The 18,014-nt window shown below is 36.4% G+C and overlaps 1 protein-coding gene across 1 annotated transcript in view; it reads right to left on the bottom strand.

Annotated features, from left to right (window-relative positions):
* The window catches only part of CTNNA3 (catenin alpha 3), a 1,581,444-nt gene that overhangs the window by 1,208,054 nt on the left and 355,376 nt on the right, over window positions 1–18,014 (bottom strand). The window contains exon 6 of the mRNA XM_065894569.1: window positions 6,096–6,359. Coding sequence (XP_065750641.1) covers window positions 6,096–6,359 — 264 coding nt within the window. The remainder of the gene's footprint in view (window positions 1–6,095; window positions 6,360–18,014) is intronic.

Raw genomic sequence — 18,014 nt, 5'->3', positions numbered from 1 at the left:
TTAACTGGAGCTAGCCAGAGGAAAAGCCATGGGAAGTGCCCACACACAGGTTCAAATGCCTAGGAAACTAGTGATTGCCTGTCCCATCAGCTCCCAAAGACAGCTGAGTTAGAAGTCAGACCCTGGTCAGCAACTGGAAAATTTAATAGGTAAATGTGCATTCTAACCCCTTCCAAGAAGAAGCTGGAAGCTGGGCTTTATTGCCTGCTCATTCTGAACTGAGCCAGGGGAAAAAGCTATAGAAATTGTTTGAAAACTACCTCTTTGTTCTCTACGGTCCCAAGGGACTAGCAAATATAGGGCCCTGTCAGCTGCCAAAGATAGGCAAGCTAGTAGACAGTCCCTCTGGTAGCAGCCATAAAAGTTGGAGTGTTAGATATGTATCAAAACCTTTTCTCCTCAAGGAGAAGCTGGGAGATGGGGGATCCCTCTCAACTGTATGATGCTGTGTTAAGAATGGAGTTTATGGTGAGAGTGTATCTCAGTTTTTACTAACTGTTTTGAGGTGGGCATTTTCTTAGTTGACCAACTTGGAGGAATTGCTCAACTCGTTTCTGGATTTCAGAGGCAACTGATACATGTGTAGTTGTTTATTCTGTGTGTTTATGGGTAGAGGGAAGAGTCGGGAGCCTCCTATTCTGCCATCTTGCTGAGAATAAATCTATCCCTATTTTCTTTTTAAAATATTCTTTTTGCCTTTGTTGTTCTTCAGTTTCATTACAATATGTGTAGATGTGGATTTCTTTCTATATATCTTGCTTGGGAATTATTAGATTTTTTAGCTATGGAGATTGCTATCTTCCATTAGTTCCAGGAAATTCTTAGTATATTTTTATGATTTTCTTCTCCTGTATCTTATATCAGAATATTTTAGAACTCGTCACACCACTCTCCATGTATCTTAACTGCTTTTACAAAAAAATCTTATTTTGTGCCTCTGTGGTGCATTGCAAGTAACCTCTTCAAACACATCTTTCAGATCATTAATTTGCTATCTAACCTCCTGTTTTGCCTAACCATTGGATTTTTCACAATTATGTTTTTCATTTTAGATAGTTCTGCCTGGTCAGTTTTGATAGTCTTTTCTTCCTTCATCATACTCCTCATACTTTACTGAGTAGATGAGGAAATAATATATATTAAGCATACTAATTTACATCTAATACCTTACTGTTTCAACATCTGCAGTATTTGCAGATCTGATTCTGCAGTTTGCTCTTTCTACAAAATTTCATTAATGTTGGCTTGCTTATTTGTGTGTCTTGTGAGAACTTATTATCCTTGGAGTTGTATGAGAATTTTTTGTGGACTTAGTGTACGGTGCAGAGAGAATCTGAGTTTACTTCTGGCAGTTACTTGGAGATATTGCCAAGACAGGACAATTTTAAATTTTCAGTTAAAGTCTTAGAGGCTACACAGATAATATGACTTTTGACCCAAAGTCCAGATAAGAACAGACTTATAGTTAGAAAATTTCCAAGATGTTCTGTATATTTTTCTGACCTACCCATGGCCAATTTAAGCCAGCCAAGTTTTCCTACTATCTCCTGCTGTAGAGGCTAGTGTTTTTCTTGTTTATCCAATGAGGTGGTCAAATAAAAGGATTCTCAGATTCATGTAAGGGTCTCATGTGACTTTCCAGCTGACAAGCTTTGTCTTCTGTCCTCAGTTCATGTTCTTCCAAAATCCAAGCTACAGGCAATAATGAAAAACAAATTCCCCATATCGCCTAGCACAATGCTAGTGCTGGCATGCTAGTTTGGATTTGTCCTCTTTGTACCTGGCTAGCCCCAACAAATTTCCCTAATTCACCTATCAGATTATCCATGTAGTTAAAAATATTTTATCCATTATTTTTAGTTTTTCTAGTTCACTATATTTCTAAAAACCAAACCATTTTTTCATATTAAATTGCTTCTAGATATCACTGATGCCTATTTTCCTTTACCTCCTAAATGCTAATTTGATTAATAGAGGTCCTGCTTTCTCCTTCAGGTGAAAACAGAAGAATATAAGGACTGCATATACCTCAAAACTAGTACTCTTAGTAAAAGGCAGCATAGAATGGCAGTTACAGGGAACCTAAACTAAGGCTAGATAGCCACCGAGAAAAGATTTTTTTTTTTTCTCTTTGTGCTCCCTTATCACAGAAAGGTATCTGAGCAGCATATCACTCAGATATTTTCCTTGTGGTTTCCCTCACTTTAAATTTGCATCCCAGTTAAAAGTTAGATAAAGTAGAATACAAACCCCCAGTACGTACACTACAAGTTGGAGAAAGGAGAAAAAACAGGGGTAAAGGGAAAATGCTCTTCACTCCATTGTTGCAAAACGATAGGCACCATTCCTATATTCATTCTTTCCTTCCTTCCTTCATTCATCGATATTTACCTAGCATTTACTATGTATAGAGCATTGTTCTAGGTGTTGGGGATACAACACTGAATAAAGGAATATATGAATGATGACCATAAATGAATATATAAAAAGAAGATAAGAAAATAAACATGACAGCTCTTTGAAAATGACAAAATACTACAAAACTCCTTTGTTATTATCATCATTATCACAAGAGGATCTGGATAATTCTGTAGACTGTGATTATAAAAGCTGTGTTTTCCTTCCAAACAAGAGCAAATATACCTTAGTAGACTTGGAGTTTCAAAGCAATTTTCACTGGCAAAGTTTCTCACTTAAAGATATTTTCATAATTCTGTTAATCCATAGTTGGGACACTTCTCAACTCTCATTCAGTCACAAATGCGAAAGAACACTCTAAACTTCACATTAGCTTTTCCAATAAAGAAATTGATTTAGCCCATACAGTGTTCTAATTCAACTTCTATTTTCTCCAACAATAAATCTCAGGTTTCATTTCAACAACCAGACATGGACCAGAATGAAAGATTTAATGATGCTTCAGCTTGGTAGTTGTTGAGTAAGTGCTCTGATAAATTTCTACACTATAACATTTAATGAGACTTACTCCCAACAGAGTATTTACTACATCAGTTTATTTCATAGTATTATATTTGCAGAAGCAAGATAGAGCAAAGGTTATTTTGGATCCTTTACCAATAAGCTTCCTGTAAGTAAAGAAAAGTGCAACGATTTAATTTACAAAATCATTTAAAAAGGCTAAATGCTCAATAAATTCTGCTTTATCTAGTTCAGACAACCTCAGAAGCTATTGTAACTTGGATATAAAAATGTATATAAAATTCAGGCATTTTGTACCAGCTTTCTATCCCTAACTTTGACTGGAACTGAATTTCAAAGGTTGTTGAGACAGTATTGGGATTTCTGGATAATATCTTTGAAACTCCCTCCTGCCTTGATAAGAAGAAGGGAGTCAGCAACTTATCTTACAAAAGGGAAGACTCTATCACTATGCCTATGCCCACTCCCATCAAAACTACACACACACAGAGACACACAAAGACACACACAGACACACACTTTCTCCTCCTCTCCAACCACTGCCATTTCTTGTCTGCAGCAGCCACTTTCAACTAAAGTGAGAAAAGAGAAGTCCCTGAAGGAAGACAACTTCAAAATCTTCTATCTTCTTCTAAAATCCTAAGAATATAGAAAAAGGTGTCTGAGATAAACTGGACCTCTTATACAAGCATCACCTGATACAATTCTGTTTAGTACTATGAAAAATGTGATACACAATCCCATCTATCCACTCTTACAAATTTCACCTCACAATACTAGTCACTCCTCATACACAGACTACTTCTACTTAAATAACCCAGGTACCCAAAAAATAATTTTTCACTAAAAAGTTATGCCATCTTTTGGACTGGGTTACATATATAATTTCTCTGGTAGTTCCAATAAACTAAGAATTGTAGAACAAGTTTTGTTGAATTTTGATTAACCACATTAAGCTCTACCTGTGAGAATTCAGTATAATACAGAAGTTGGAAATATCTTCTAGAGTCAGACATACTAGATTCACATCCTGGTTACTACCACTCACTAGCCTTCTGACTTGAGCAAGTTAAAAAGCATACATAAGTCTCAGTTTTATTTTCTGTAAAACAAACAAACAAGAAAAAAACATATCTTATATGGACACTGTAACAATTAAGTGATAAATTTATGTTAAGTGTTTAGCTATCAAGAAATGTTACATATAAATGTATGGGGGACCTAATGTTCTTTTAGTATCACTGGTATAAAATTAGTTAGAAACATAATCTTGCCCACAGTGTGTTTTCAATCTTATTGTGAAGACAGAATGCTCATCTAATAGACAAGTTTACTGAGTACCCATTACACAGGGCAAACATTTACATGATGGGGTATTATTAAAGAATCACCACTAATTTTCTACCTTAGTTAGACAAATAGGTCCTAAGATTTTCACATAAATGCTAATAATTAGGAAGTTAACAGATTTTTCCATTGATGCCAAAAATTAGGAATTTAATAATGTTAGGTTAGAAAAGAAGAAACCTGTTTAAGACATGTAACTAAAGGAAAAGCATATGGAAAGGCTATTCTAAACTTAAATGAATTAGATATCTAATAAGTTTATTGTGACAGTAATAATGTTAAGAACATATAGGAATTATAGGTTATGTGTTTATTTTTTTAAGTTATCAGTAAAACTTTAGTAATTTTAATTGTGTTGATTTCTTGATTATGGAAGAATCTTCCGCCAAATAGTCACCTCCACAACTAATAATGAAATCTAAGATTTATCGAGCACTTACTATGTGCCAGTCACTGCTATGAGCATTTTTACATGTATTATTAATTCACTGACGCAGACAACACTAAGATATAGGTCCTATTATTATCCTCAATTTATAGGTAAGAAAACTGACAGTTAAATAAAATAGCTTGCTTAAGGTCACACGGGCAGTATCCACCAGACCTGGGATAGGAACTCAGGCATCTGGGCTCCTGATCCCTTATCTTTAAGCATTACACCGTGTTGTCTTCCATTAAGCAAGTACTTATCTGACTTGGATAACCAATGATCTTTGACATCATACTGGAATGTCTAACAAATCTCTCAACTCAACATGTTGAAAATTGAGTTGCTGATCTTCCTCTCAAAAATGGCTTCAGCCACACTCTTCCCCATCATAGTTGATAAAAACTTAATCCATCCAGTTGCTCAAGCCAAAAAACAAAGAACAACAAAAAAAAAAACCTTGTAATTATCTGTGGTAGACACAGAGGTTTACTGCCCACATCCCCCTTCCAGGCAGGACTTGTTGCCTACCTGTGGAGGGTGAGGCCAGCAGATGGCCCCCCAGCTGTCAGTTCCTTCGGGGTCTGCAGCAGCTGCAGAGGGCTTATCCCCAGCACCCCTGCCTGCAGGTAAGACCCTTCTCAGGGTAGGGTGACCTGCTTCCAGTGATTGAAAGAGGCCTGGGCCTGGCTATTTCTTGAGGTTACCACTCTCTCCAGAGCTCCCTACTCATTGGTGGCTTTGTGGGTCTGGCTCACAGGTAGACTTCTTCCTCTGCTCAGTCTTACTCCCTTCTTCTCCCCTCACACATGTTGATTCCTAATAACACCTTGTATCCCAAATTCTGTCCAGTGTGTGCCTCTAGAGGAGCTAACCTGCAACACCAGCCATGACTCTTCCCTTTTCACTTACACCCCACAACCATTCTGTCAAACCCGGTTGGCTCTACTTACAAAATTTAGCCTTAATATGCACTAGCCACCCTAGTCCAAACTAAAACGTGAGGAGTTCAAGAGAGCAGCACTCAATTGTATCCCAAGCATAAAGAACAGCGCCAAAAGTAAGTATTTGTGGAATGAATAAATCCTACATTGCATAAATTGATCTGTGTAAAATAAAGTCATCATTTCAATGTAATTAACAATCCCAATTTAAATGCATTGGCTTCCTTGGCAGAGATGTACAGGAATCAGAAGTTTACTGATGGAATAGTGTCCTGCTATTCAATTCTTTGGAAAACACAGACAATAATAGAGACTGATTAGGTCACTGGATTTTTATTTACTCATACTCTGAACTCCAACCCAAGGATCTGAGAACACACATCTATTAATTTTCACATTGGTACGTCAAATCACATTTTAATTTTCTCTCAACTTACCTCAAGCTCATCAAGGGCACTTCCCAGGGTTGCTGCCTGAGGTTCTGGTGGGACTAACACATTCTGGATGCCTTGTGAAGCATTTGAAATTACATCGAGGGCATTCTGAATTTCTTCACAAACTGTGTCCTTGCTGGCTTTGAGGGAAGCGACATCAGAATGTTCCAAACAAGCTGAACAAATTGAATGCAATATGGGGGAGTTCTCCTTCAATGAGGCCCGGGCACCTGCAATTTCATCCCTCTGATTTGGAGATTTTAGGTCCTGAGGAAAGAAATAAAAAGAGAGGTTATGGAAGAAAGATTTATGCCAAGAAACTCCATTTTTCTGCCAATATAAGTGAAAAGATAATAGACACTAGGAATTCATAACGATAAGTTAAAATAAAGGGCATAAATTATTTCTATACTCCTCCTGATTCTGTTAAAATTTCTATAATAGGAAAGCTAAGCCATAGCAAATAAAGGTCACAATGGTACAGATGTGTGGTAACTGAGTAACTCTTACATTTGTCAGTCATATACTTATAAGTCAGAAAAATACTTTGGCTTTCACATTATGAAATGAATTATAAGACAGCTTGAATTACAAGCATGCTGATTACTTATTTGCATAGATGGTGATGATTGCATTTAACCTTTTTGTTAAAACTAAACCAATTAAGTTAAGAATACTAAATTAAACTTCCCACCATTCAGCTATCTTCCACTCTTTTTCAGAAATACTTGCTAATAAGTTAATCCTGGATTTTTCTTTCTTTGACATTTATTCAAACAAATAGTTATTGAGCATTTAGTATATGCTAGCCCTTGTGCTTATATGTCAAGTGCACAGAAGTGAACAATCCTGCAAGGACCTTGTTCTCCTGAAGCTTATGTTCTTGTTTGAGGGGGAGGGGGCCTAAAGACAAACGGATAAACTAGGTAAAACCAATACACAAGACAATTTCAGGTAATGAAAAATGCTATCGAGAAAACACAACACTGACTGACTTGAGAAGAGAAGCTCTTTAGCTTGGGTGGTCAGAGAAGATATTTCCTCAGAGATGACATTTGCAATAAATATAAATGAAAAGCATTTCAAACAGTGGGAGGAGAGGAAAGAGAAAGTCCTATATAAGTGACAACTGGTTAAAACTAGCTCAATATATAGTGAAAAACCCTGGCAAGTACTCCTTTAACCAAGAGATGAATGGTAACATCATCAGTGATGTCACATGGCTAGCAGGTGCTTCTTGATATGTTGTGACAAGACGAGTACTTCATCTGTCTGGAATTCTCTCCAAAAGCCCACAGTCTCAGTCTAATCATGAGAAAAACAACAAACAAAACCAGACTGGGGAAAATGCTACATGATACCTGGACTGTATCCCTCAAGACTGTTAAGGTCACAAAAAACAAAGAGACTGACTGATAAACTGTCACAGACCAGAGGAAATCGGGGAGACATGATAACTAAATGCAGCATAGAACCCTGGATCAGATCCTGGAACAGAAAAAAAGACATTAATGGGAAAACTGATGAATTCCAAAAAAAGCCCAGAGTTTAGTTAATAGTAATGCATCAATGGTTGTTCATTGTGGCTAACGTAAGACATTAACAATGAAGGAAATCAGAAGAAAAGTAGATGGGAAATTTCTGTACTATCATTGCAACCTTTCTGGAAATCTAAAATTATTAATATAAAAAAAGTTTATTTTAAACAAAACTAATTCAAGGGAACTTAACAATAACTTATGCATTCCACATACAATATCTCATGTAATCCTTATAACAACTCATGATACATATTATTCTCCTTTTTAAAGATGAGAAAACTGATATCTAGAGAGACTGAGTTCATGAGCCAACTGACAAAGCTAAATGGTGGCATTTCTTGCATTGTAACCCAAGTCAGTGCAACTGCTAAGCCATGATCCTAACAGCTATGTTATACTCTTTCCTGCATGGGAAGGATTTCTCTTATTTGCTACTACACAAGGATGTGAGGACCTGTGTTGTATAATGACTTATAATTTATAAAGTGCTTCTGGATAGTATCTCACTGACCATCACAACACCCTTTAAGGCAATAAGGCTGGTGTTATTAGCCCCATTTTAACTAAATGAGTATTTAGTCTAAGGAGATAAAAAGGCTGATAAAAGAAGAGATGTAAACCTAAGTCTTCTGATGGCAAATCCCATGACTCTGCTACCTTCAGATAATGTTACCTGAGGTTAATAAATGGCAGCACTACTATATTTTTAGCTCCTTCCTTTCTGAAAATAAAGGCTGTCTGCTACTTCATGCAGGATTTGGGAGTAATTAACTTTTTTTTTTACAAGATGTAGGGAAGACAGAAGTAGCTGTCTACCCACTGTTCTTAGCTAGGACATGGAAGCAACCTAAGTGTCCATGGACAGAGGAATGGGTAAAGAAGTTGTGGCACATATATACAATGGAATATTACTCAGCCATAAAAAGAAACAAAACTGAGTTATTTGTAGTGAGGTGGAGGGACCTAGAACTTGTCATACAGAGTGAAGTAAGTCAGAAAGAGAAAAACAAATACCGTATGCTAACACATATATACGGAATCTAAAAAAAAAAAAAAAAAGGTTCTGAAGAACATAGGGGCAGGACAGGAATAAAGACGCAGACGTAGAGAATGGACTTGAGGAAATGGAGAGGGGGAAGGGTAAGCTGGGATGAAGTGAGAGAGTGGCATGGACTTATATATACTACCAAGTGTAAAATACATAGCTAGTGGGAAGCAGCCACATAACACAGGGACATCAGCTCGGTGCTTTCTGACCACCTAGAGGGGTGGGATAGGGAGGGTGGGAGGGAGACTCAAGAGGGAGGAGATACAGGGATATATGTATATGTATAGCTGATTCACTTTGTTATACAGCAGAAACTAACACACCATTGTAAAGCAATTATACTCCAATAAAGATGTTAAAAAATAAATAAAGGACATCTGCCAAAAAAAAAGAAAACAGCATGTGCAAATGTCTGAGGCATAACAGAGCAAGGAGTATGCATGCTACTGCAGGTGGCACTACAAGTACAGGGACGCTAAGCAGGAACGGTAATGAATCCAGCTAGAAACGCAGGCAGATGCCATGTTAAGGAACTGCGAGAGAAACAAGCTCAGATGTGTATTTTCAAAGATTGCTTTAGCAGTGACCATTTAGTGATTAGAGAGAATGAAATTTCAGTCAGGGAGACCAGGCAATAATCCAGGTAAAAGACAATGAGTGCCTGAACGCTGAACACTATTGCTAGGCTGTAGTAGGAGGGATCCAGAAATATTTAGGAGGCAAAAACAGTAAGACTCTGTGATACTTAGATGGAAGGGGGTGGAGGTATCTAGAAGCATCTAGAAAATTGTTTTCACCATTGTGCACATCGTGATGCATTCAGCCAGATGGAGAATACAGAATGAATAATGCATTTGGAAGAGAAAGGTAAAGTCCTTTTTGTCATCTGTGAAATGTGAGATGCCAGCATAATATCCAAATTTAAATATACTATACATGGATCTAGAATTAAGCTAGAAATAGAGATCTGTGAATCACTAACTCATAGCTGGGAGCCAAAGTCATGTGTGTGAAGGTTACAGGGCCTTCACCCAGGATGAATGTTACAATAAGGAGAAGATCCTAGGATTCATCATAAGTTGTTTCTTGAAGATATAAACCTGAAAATTTTGTGTGCTAGACCAAGAAGCTAAATATGTATTGTAAATTACCAAGAAGGACATCAGAAGATACCGAACTCTCCAAAAACCAAAGAAGCAAGCAAAAACACATGCACGCCCTAGAGTTTAGGACCCAAAGTACTGTGGATAATTATGGTCACTATACTTTAAAAAAAAGAATTAAAGAAATGTTTTTAAGAAAAGCAATTTGGAAGACAGGATGACTTCTGTATGAGGGAGTTAAAAATATGGGGTCCATTTACTTCAAAAAAGTGAAATTTATATTGGAATACACATGATTTTTTAATAACCTAGACATAATGAATGAATTTGACAAGTTGTTAATGGACTTCTTTACTAAATCTAGAAACAACAGATCAAAGATGAAGCTTTTTAGATTTGAGTAAAATCTAAATAGATATAAAATAGATATAAAAATATATGTATTCCATCCACCTCCCTAGAGTCTGTCATACAGAGTGAAGTCAGTCAAAAAGAGAAAGACAAATACTGTATGCTAACACATATATATGGAATTTAAGAAAAAAAAATGTCATGAAGAACCTAGGGGTAAGACGGAAATAAAGACACAGACCTACTAGAGAATGGACCTGAGGATATGAGGAGGGGGAAGGGTAAGCTGTGACAAAGCGAGAGAGTGGCATGGACATATATACACTACGAAACATAACGTAGATAGCTAGTGGGAAGCAGCCGCATAGCACAGGGAGATCAGCTCAGTGCTTTGTGACCACCTAGAGGGGTGGGATAGGGAGGGTGGGAGGGAGGGAGACACAAGAGGGAAGAGATATGGGAACATATGTATATGTATATGTATAACTGATTCACTTTGTTATAAAGCAGAAACTAACACACCATTGTAAAGCAATTATACTCCAATAAAGATGTAAAAAAAATAAATAAAGATGTTAAAAAATGTATATATATATATATATTCATATTGCTGTCTCCCTCACTTCATTATACTTCCCTTGAATGAAAGCACTATAACTTATTTATTTTTTTATTCATTATCTAGTAGTACATGGCACGTATTAGGAACTTAATCATTTATTTGAAGAAACAAATAGACAAATGAATAAGAAATAAGTAAGAGAAAGTTATGTTCAGAAAGGATAAGGAACTTGGGATATGATTATTCCAAGAAATCAAATGTGTGGAAAATATACATAATCCGGAGAGTCTAGACAAACTTGTACATGATAATGCCACAGAAAGCTAAAGAATAAAATTAAATTATACCTATCTGTACATCAAATGTTAGTGAAGCCATTGATATAACTGCTTTGGAAAACCAACAGTGCCTACCGAAGCTAAACATATGTATATGTTCATGAACGTATATGAACCAGCTCTATTCCACTCCTGGGAGAAGATACACTCTTACAGAAATATTTTCATATGTTCATTAAAAGACATATAAAAGTGTTCATAGAAACACTCTTCACAGAGCCCCAAATTAGGGACAACCCAAAGTAATGAGAATGAACAAAATGCAGTTACATGCTACAATACGAAATATGGAATGAAAACCACCAGACACGAAAGAGTACATATTACTTGATTCCATCTATATAAAGTTCAAACTCAGGCAAAACTAATCTATAGTTTTAGAAATCAGAATAGTGTTTATTCTTGAGGGGCGATTAGAGACTGGAAACGGGCATAAGGGATCTTTTGAATTTTGGTAATTTTCTGTTTCTTGATCTGGGTGCTTGTTACCTTGCAGGTGGTGTGTTTGGCTTGGAAAATTCATTGACCTGTATGTGTATAAGCTGTACATTTTTATGTATGTATGTTATACTTCAGTTTTTAAAGTTTATACAAAATCAGACAAAAGTGTTAATAAAGCAAAGCAAATATTCACTGGTATAAATAAGCTATAGACCTGTCATGTTACATTTCCCATGATATTTAGGGAAGGATGAAAAAATTGGATATGCGGTCCATTTGCAAGTATCTTCTACCAACTTAAGGGCTTCTGTTTAAAAAAGAAAAAAATCTAAATGTTTGAAAAATAAAAAAGGAAAGCTCTGATAGCTTAGCCATCAGAAAGGGCAAAGCTAAAGGATTTTCACAGCAATTGATTCCACATACCCTTGAACAAACCCACATTTCAAAAAATCAGAGGAAACTTCCTTCCTAAGCTACATCCCTGCCCAAGTAGAATAGCTCAGCAGATACTCTGCTCAACAAAGCAGAACTACATGCAAATTATTGAGTTTCTCTTCCAGGTGTTTAAATGAAGAATGAAGTTTCCGGAGCTGACAACCCACTTCTCTGGTAGTGGAGGGAAGGGAGCTCATAAAGAGTAGGGTTTTTTTCTCTTTTTTTTTTGGCGGTACGCGGGTCTCTGACTGTTGTGGCCTCTCCCTTTGCGGGGCACAGGCTCCGGACGCGCAGGCTCAGCGGCCATGGCTCACGGGCCTGGCTGCTCCGCGGCATGTGGGATCTTCCCGGACCGGAGCACGAACCCGTCTCCCCTGCATCGGCAGGTGGACTCCCAACCACTGCGCCACCAGGGAAGCCCGCAGTTTTGTTTTCTTAAGACTAAGAAGACATGCAGAGAAAAGCCTGATGGATACTTTGCTATTTGGATTCCATTCTTGGTTGACTTCTATCCCCAATCTTCTCTCTTCCAAGATGTTGCCTGCCATCATTGGTCAGTGGGCAGCTTCATGTTCTATCAGAAAACAAAACAGTGCAAACACCTGCTAATTTAAATGTGTTTCTCCAAAATAAATTAGGAAGTTGAATACTTAGCCTTAACTGAGCTGAGGGATATAGGATGGTGAAACAAGAGTAGACTACAGAGATAAAAAGAAGGTTCTGAGGGAAAAAAAAAAATGATTGCAAAAATGCGAGACTTTACAATGAAAACATTGTTAAGCGGCAGAGAGAGATCTTCACTGCTTTTCTATCTTATTTTCCATTTGCTGTTTCATGTTAGTGGGACAAATTCACTAAAGGAGAAAATAAAAGAATTCTTCAAATTCAAATAGAAAACTAAGAAACCATATAATGATTGCATCAGGATATCCCCAAAGTATGTACTCCGGCCATTAATGCATGTCTTAAGTAGTTGTAATACAACAAAGTGAATATTAATACCTCCAAAGAAACCTCCTAGGAAAGCAATATTACTTAATTCTAATGCAGACTACTGTGTCAGTTAAGAAAATGTATATGTAAAGTTCCGGACGCGCACAGAAACACACTATATTCATTTAATTTTCTATCTATCTGAAACAAATACAATACTATGTATTCATCTATTATTTGCTTTGTATTTATACCTAAAAAAAAATTCTATCTGGAGTCATGTGTCATGATTAAAGGAAAAAGAATAAGCAGAAAAACATAAAAATAATGAGCTACTTCAGTAAGATCTAATTGCTATACTTCATGCTTTCCTTCCATTTGTGTGTATACTTCATCACTTAACCTAACAAAATTCAAATATCCATAAATCAGAAAACTTTTCCCGTATAGATTAATTAACACCTATGGGAGTTAAGTTGGATTTTAACATCTAGTCAAGGATCAATAAATATCATTATCCTTACAATTCCTTATTTAACTTTCTGTGACTCACTTGTCAGAAATAAATCACCATTTTCCAAATATTCTGGTGCATCTAAGAAAGCAAATAGCATCATTTAGTATAAATGGGATCCAAACTCAGAGATGTTGATGCAACTTCCTAGTTAATAATCCCTTACGTTCATGGAGTGGCTTATCCTGTTTAACATGTTTCCAGTCACTCTTTCACAAAGAACCCCATGAGGAGATACAAAAAGGGTTATTATTTTTTTTAATTAATAAAAAGTGGTAGTGGTAATTGTTTTTAAGAAAGCCAACATTTATTAAATAGCTATAATGCTTCCTACATGAAAGCACTCTCTATTCTTTCTCATTTAATGGCCCAGCTATGAATAAGATCCAGGATTGGCTCCTGTCTTATCACTCTTTCTACCCAATGCTAATTTTTTTGTTATTGTCAGTAGCTTCATTATCTCTCACAAAGTCTGTCTAAGGACTTTCCTAAAACCCTACAGTTCTATAGTAGCCCAAAAGAAAATACACATTTCAGGCATACCTTCTTGACAAATAACTGTCACACCTAATATAACGCAGATTAGAAACTTATTCCTTAATTGAGTTTCAGAATAAGACTAATGAGATAACCTCAGGCCAAAATTATAACACTAAATTCAAGTGTGATTGATAAGTCATTTAGTTTGCCCCAAAATATAAGTGAATGATACATGAAGAAAGAGTAAAATTAATAAGTATCATCTTCACTATTTTAATCTACCTTTGATAAAATAACAACTCTAAACATAGCATCTTAGTAGTGATAGCTTAATGGTTGCTTTTCCCAGAGCAAAAAACTTTTTGGCTTTTAAGTTTAATTCAACAGGCTTGAAAAACCTGCTACAAGGTGTGACTTAATAGCTAAGGGTGAAATGAGGCAAACGCTGAGCAACTCCAAGGCAGGAAGTCTGTCTCATAATGAAAATAGCAGGAACTTTGGGGTTATAATTCCAACACAAAAACACTCCAATAGCAGGAGCTTTTGATTGTAATAATTAACCTTACTTCAGCTACAAAATGGGGATAATAATTTCTACCTCACAGGGTATTAATGAGGTTACCTAATTTAATGTTAAACATTTTTCCAGCATTTTCTTACTTGATCTCTCTCTATACAACAAACTATTGGCCATATTCCCTCCTTAAATATTTCTCCCCTGTCTCCTTAAATGACAATACTGAATTTAACTTGACAGGTAGTGACCTCTCTACTGAGCTCCAGGAGCATAACTCTAGTTGGATCTCAAAATATACAGGCCCAAAATTGAACCCATTGCTTTTCTTATACACACTCCCAAATATGTTTCTCCTCCAACATTCTCAGACTGAAGGGCCCCAATATCCAGCGGACTAACAATAAACTTAAGGAATATCCTTGACCCTTCCATTCCCTCATCCCAGCCATTAGGTGAGATCTATTATTCTCCTCATTAAATATTTCTCCAGTAAGTACCCTTTGTTCTCGTCCTCATTACTAGTAGTAGTCTAGTGGGAAAATGATTAGGGAGAAAACAGAGGAAGTGCTTGTGAAAACACGGAGGACAGAACAAATTAGAGAAATATTAAAGACAACTTTTTGACTAATACGATATTCTGTCAGTAACACAATCAGAGGAGTCTGTCTAAACTTCACGTATGATCCTCACTCCCCAATTTAAATTTTTCAAGTGACTGTTAATTAACACAACATCTCTCATATTGTTTATTACAGACAAGTATGATCTGGACTCCAGCTTCTCTCTCTAGCCTTACATTCTACCACTTCTCTCACAGGCACCCTTTTCTCCAGCCACACAGAAACACATGAGGTTCTACAGGTGCCTTTGCATGAGCTATGTCCCTGCCTCCCCTCATATCTCCTGCTATATGTCCATTCATCCTTCAAGACAATTTGGATTCTCATGTTCTGTCATCCACGGACACACTCATGTGTTCCAATAGTACTTACACAGCACTGATCTAGGACTTATTAAACCATTACCATTTGCTATATTTATTCATTGATACATCTGTGTCTCTCACTGAATTAAGAGTTCCTATTGGGGCCAAAATGATGTCTTAATTCTTTCATTCCCTGGGCCTTGTATAGGAGCTGGCACAGAATGACCAGTGAATTAATAATACAACTTTAAAGACATGAGAAAACTTTGAGGGTTACTGCCTTAAGATAATTTACTTTTCCATAAGATACAATTTTGAATTTTGGAAAAGGAAATCACAACTGCAAAAAGCTAAGGTATACTCATTCTAGAATGGAAATGTTCTTCTTTTATTGTGTTCCCAATTAGGCTAACTAGATTTGCCTATGAACTATTCTTCCAAGTGTTCTGGACTAGCTGTTGATGACAGTTTTTAGCACTTACATGTAAGTGTGTCATTCAGTGCTTATTGCTGTGTATCTCAGGTTGTTCTGAAAAATATCTGTTTTCTAATTACATTCCCCAGCAGGAGGCAAGACCTTGAGGAAATGCATGTAAGATATCCCATATTTGTCATGCTTTTCAGAAAGTTAAGTTAGTGCTCCCTACCTTGACCAACAATCAGATCCATCTGATTGAGGAAAACAGAAATAACTTAGGTTAATAATCGTGTTAAGTTTTGAGTATTCTTAGATACTGATTTCAAGAAGTATTTATACAGTGGAACTGAACTAAGAGCTAGAAGGAAATACAAAGTAAAAATAAGCACCCACTCTGAAGTCCTCTGCTCTCTAGAAATTGTTAAATAATAATATGCTAAAATAAAATGGTGGAATAGATCAGAATTACTATAGGAAATGTAAGGAAAAGCATGCATAGGTTAGGAACTGCTTCATAGAGAGGCAGGTGAGCATTTCAAAATGCACCAGGTAAAAGAGAGCCAAAAAAGCTCACATAAAAGTCAGCTGGCTCTCTAATATGCTTCTCAAACATAGCATATCAAAACCTGAGCTCCTGAAAATACCCCTCAAACCACTACTACCAGTCTTCACCAGTTCAGTAGCAGTTCTTCCAGTTGACCAAACCAAAAACCTTGTTGTCAGCCTTTACTTCTCTTTCTCTCAAATCTCACATCTAGTCTATCAGCAAATTCTATCACCTTTACTCTCATTTATCTAGAATTTGACATCTTATCACTTCTAGCAAGTCATCATGTCACTGCTTTGCTCAAACCATCCTATATATCTTTCTGACCTCATCCTTACTACTCCCTTTGTTCACTGTGATCCAGCAACATGGACCTCCTTTCTGGTTCTCTAAAAATCTAGGCATATCCCATCCCTACCCTAGGCCATCCCATTGCTGGAACACTCTTCTGGATCCATGACTGGCTCACTCTCTCACTTCTTTTGAGTCTTTACTGAAAAATCAACTTTTCAGTGAGACCTCCTCTAGCCACTCTATCTAAAAATTCATCCAACAATTTCACTCTCAACATGCCATACTTCTTTCCCTGCTTTATTTTCTTCTTACTACTATTTATCACTAATATACTTTATATTATAGTTATTTACCATGTTTGTTTTCTGTCTTCTTCACTGGAATGTAAGCTCCATGAGGGCACATGAAAGGTACCTGACAAATGTTTATTAATGAATGAATGAACATCAACTCAAGTTAAAAACTTGCAATTAATTTGAAACATCTCACACATATAAAAATTATCCTATCACATATGGGAATAAAATGCCAGAAATTGTCTAGTTATACCTGAGAAGACAGATAAAGGGCACAGAAATAGATAGAACAAAACCTATTGCTCCTTTTTATCTCTCATTCCAAAGACAGATCTCAGAACATGTTTACCTGGATATCTCACAATTTACTTGTGAGTTTTACTTATGTCATATTTCATACTTACCAGAATGCATAGAAAAAGCTTCTAAACTCAAAACATAATGGCTAAAAAAAAAAAAAAAAAAAAACATAATGGCTGTGACTGTAGTTGAAAGGTCAATTGTATATGCCTGCCTATTAGAAGGTAAGTTGTATTTAAAATCCAGATCCCTAATTAACAAAGATTTTGCCTTACTCAAGAACTAGATACTGAGAATGTATCTTCTATATGCAGAGTATTCGCTGTTTAGTTTTTGCCAATTTAAATACTCATGTCTCCAAGAATGGCTGCAATCCACCCTGGTACATGACATAAATTAGCATTCTTGTACTCTAGAGAAAAGTATGTGTTTAGCACCAAATGGAAACAGCAGATGACTAAATACTCTTTTTTAGCCTTGTTTCCATCATAAATACAACAGACGCAAGATGCTGGAATGTGGACAACCCCCAGAAGGTTGGTGTTTTCCTCTAATGCAGAAATAAACCATTTGAAAATGCATTCTATATAGCACACCAGAGTCAGCAAGAACCCCTTGGTTTATTTATTGCCATCAAGATGACTTTATGACTAACTATATCACAAATACCTCTATAGCCCAAATGAAACATAAGGCTACCTTTGATGTTAAACATCACTAAATATCTTATAAATGTATAGCAATGGTCATTCAAGTCTAAGATAAAGGACTGCCACATAAATGATTTAGAAAAACTATAGTTCACACTAAATACTGAGCATTACCCAAACTCATGAGACACTTATAGCCATGAGGTATGATCTCTAAAAAGTAATTTAA

This window comes from Phocoena phocoena, chromosome 16, assembly GCF_963924675.1.
Source record: "Phocoena phocoena chromosome 16, mPhoPho1.1, whole genome shotgun sequence".
In the NCBI taxonomy this organism is placed as follows: Eukaryota; Metazoa; Chordata; class Mammalia; order Artiodactyla; family Phocoenidae; genus Phocoena; species Phocoena phocoena.
This window is presented reverse-complemented; position numbering and strand designations above follow the sequence as displayed.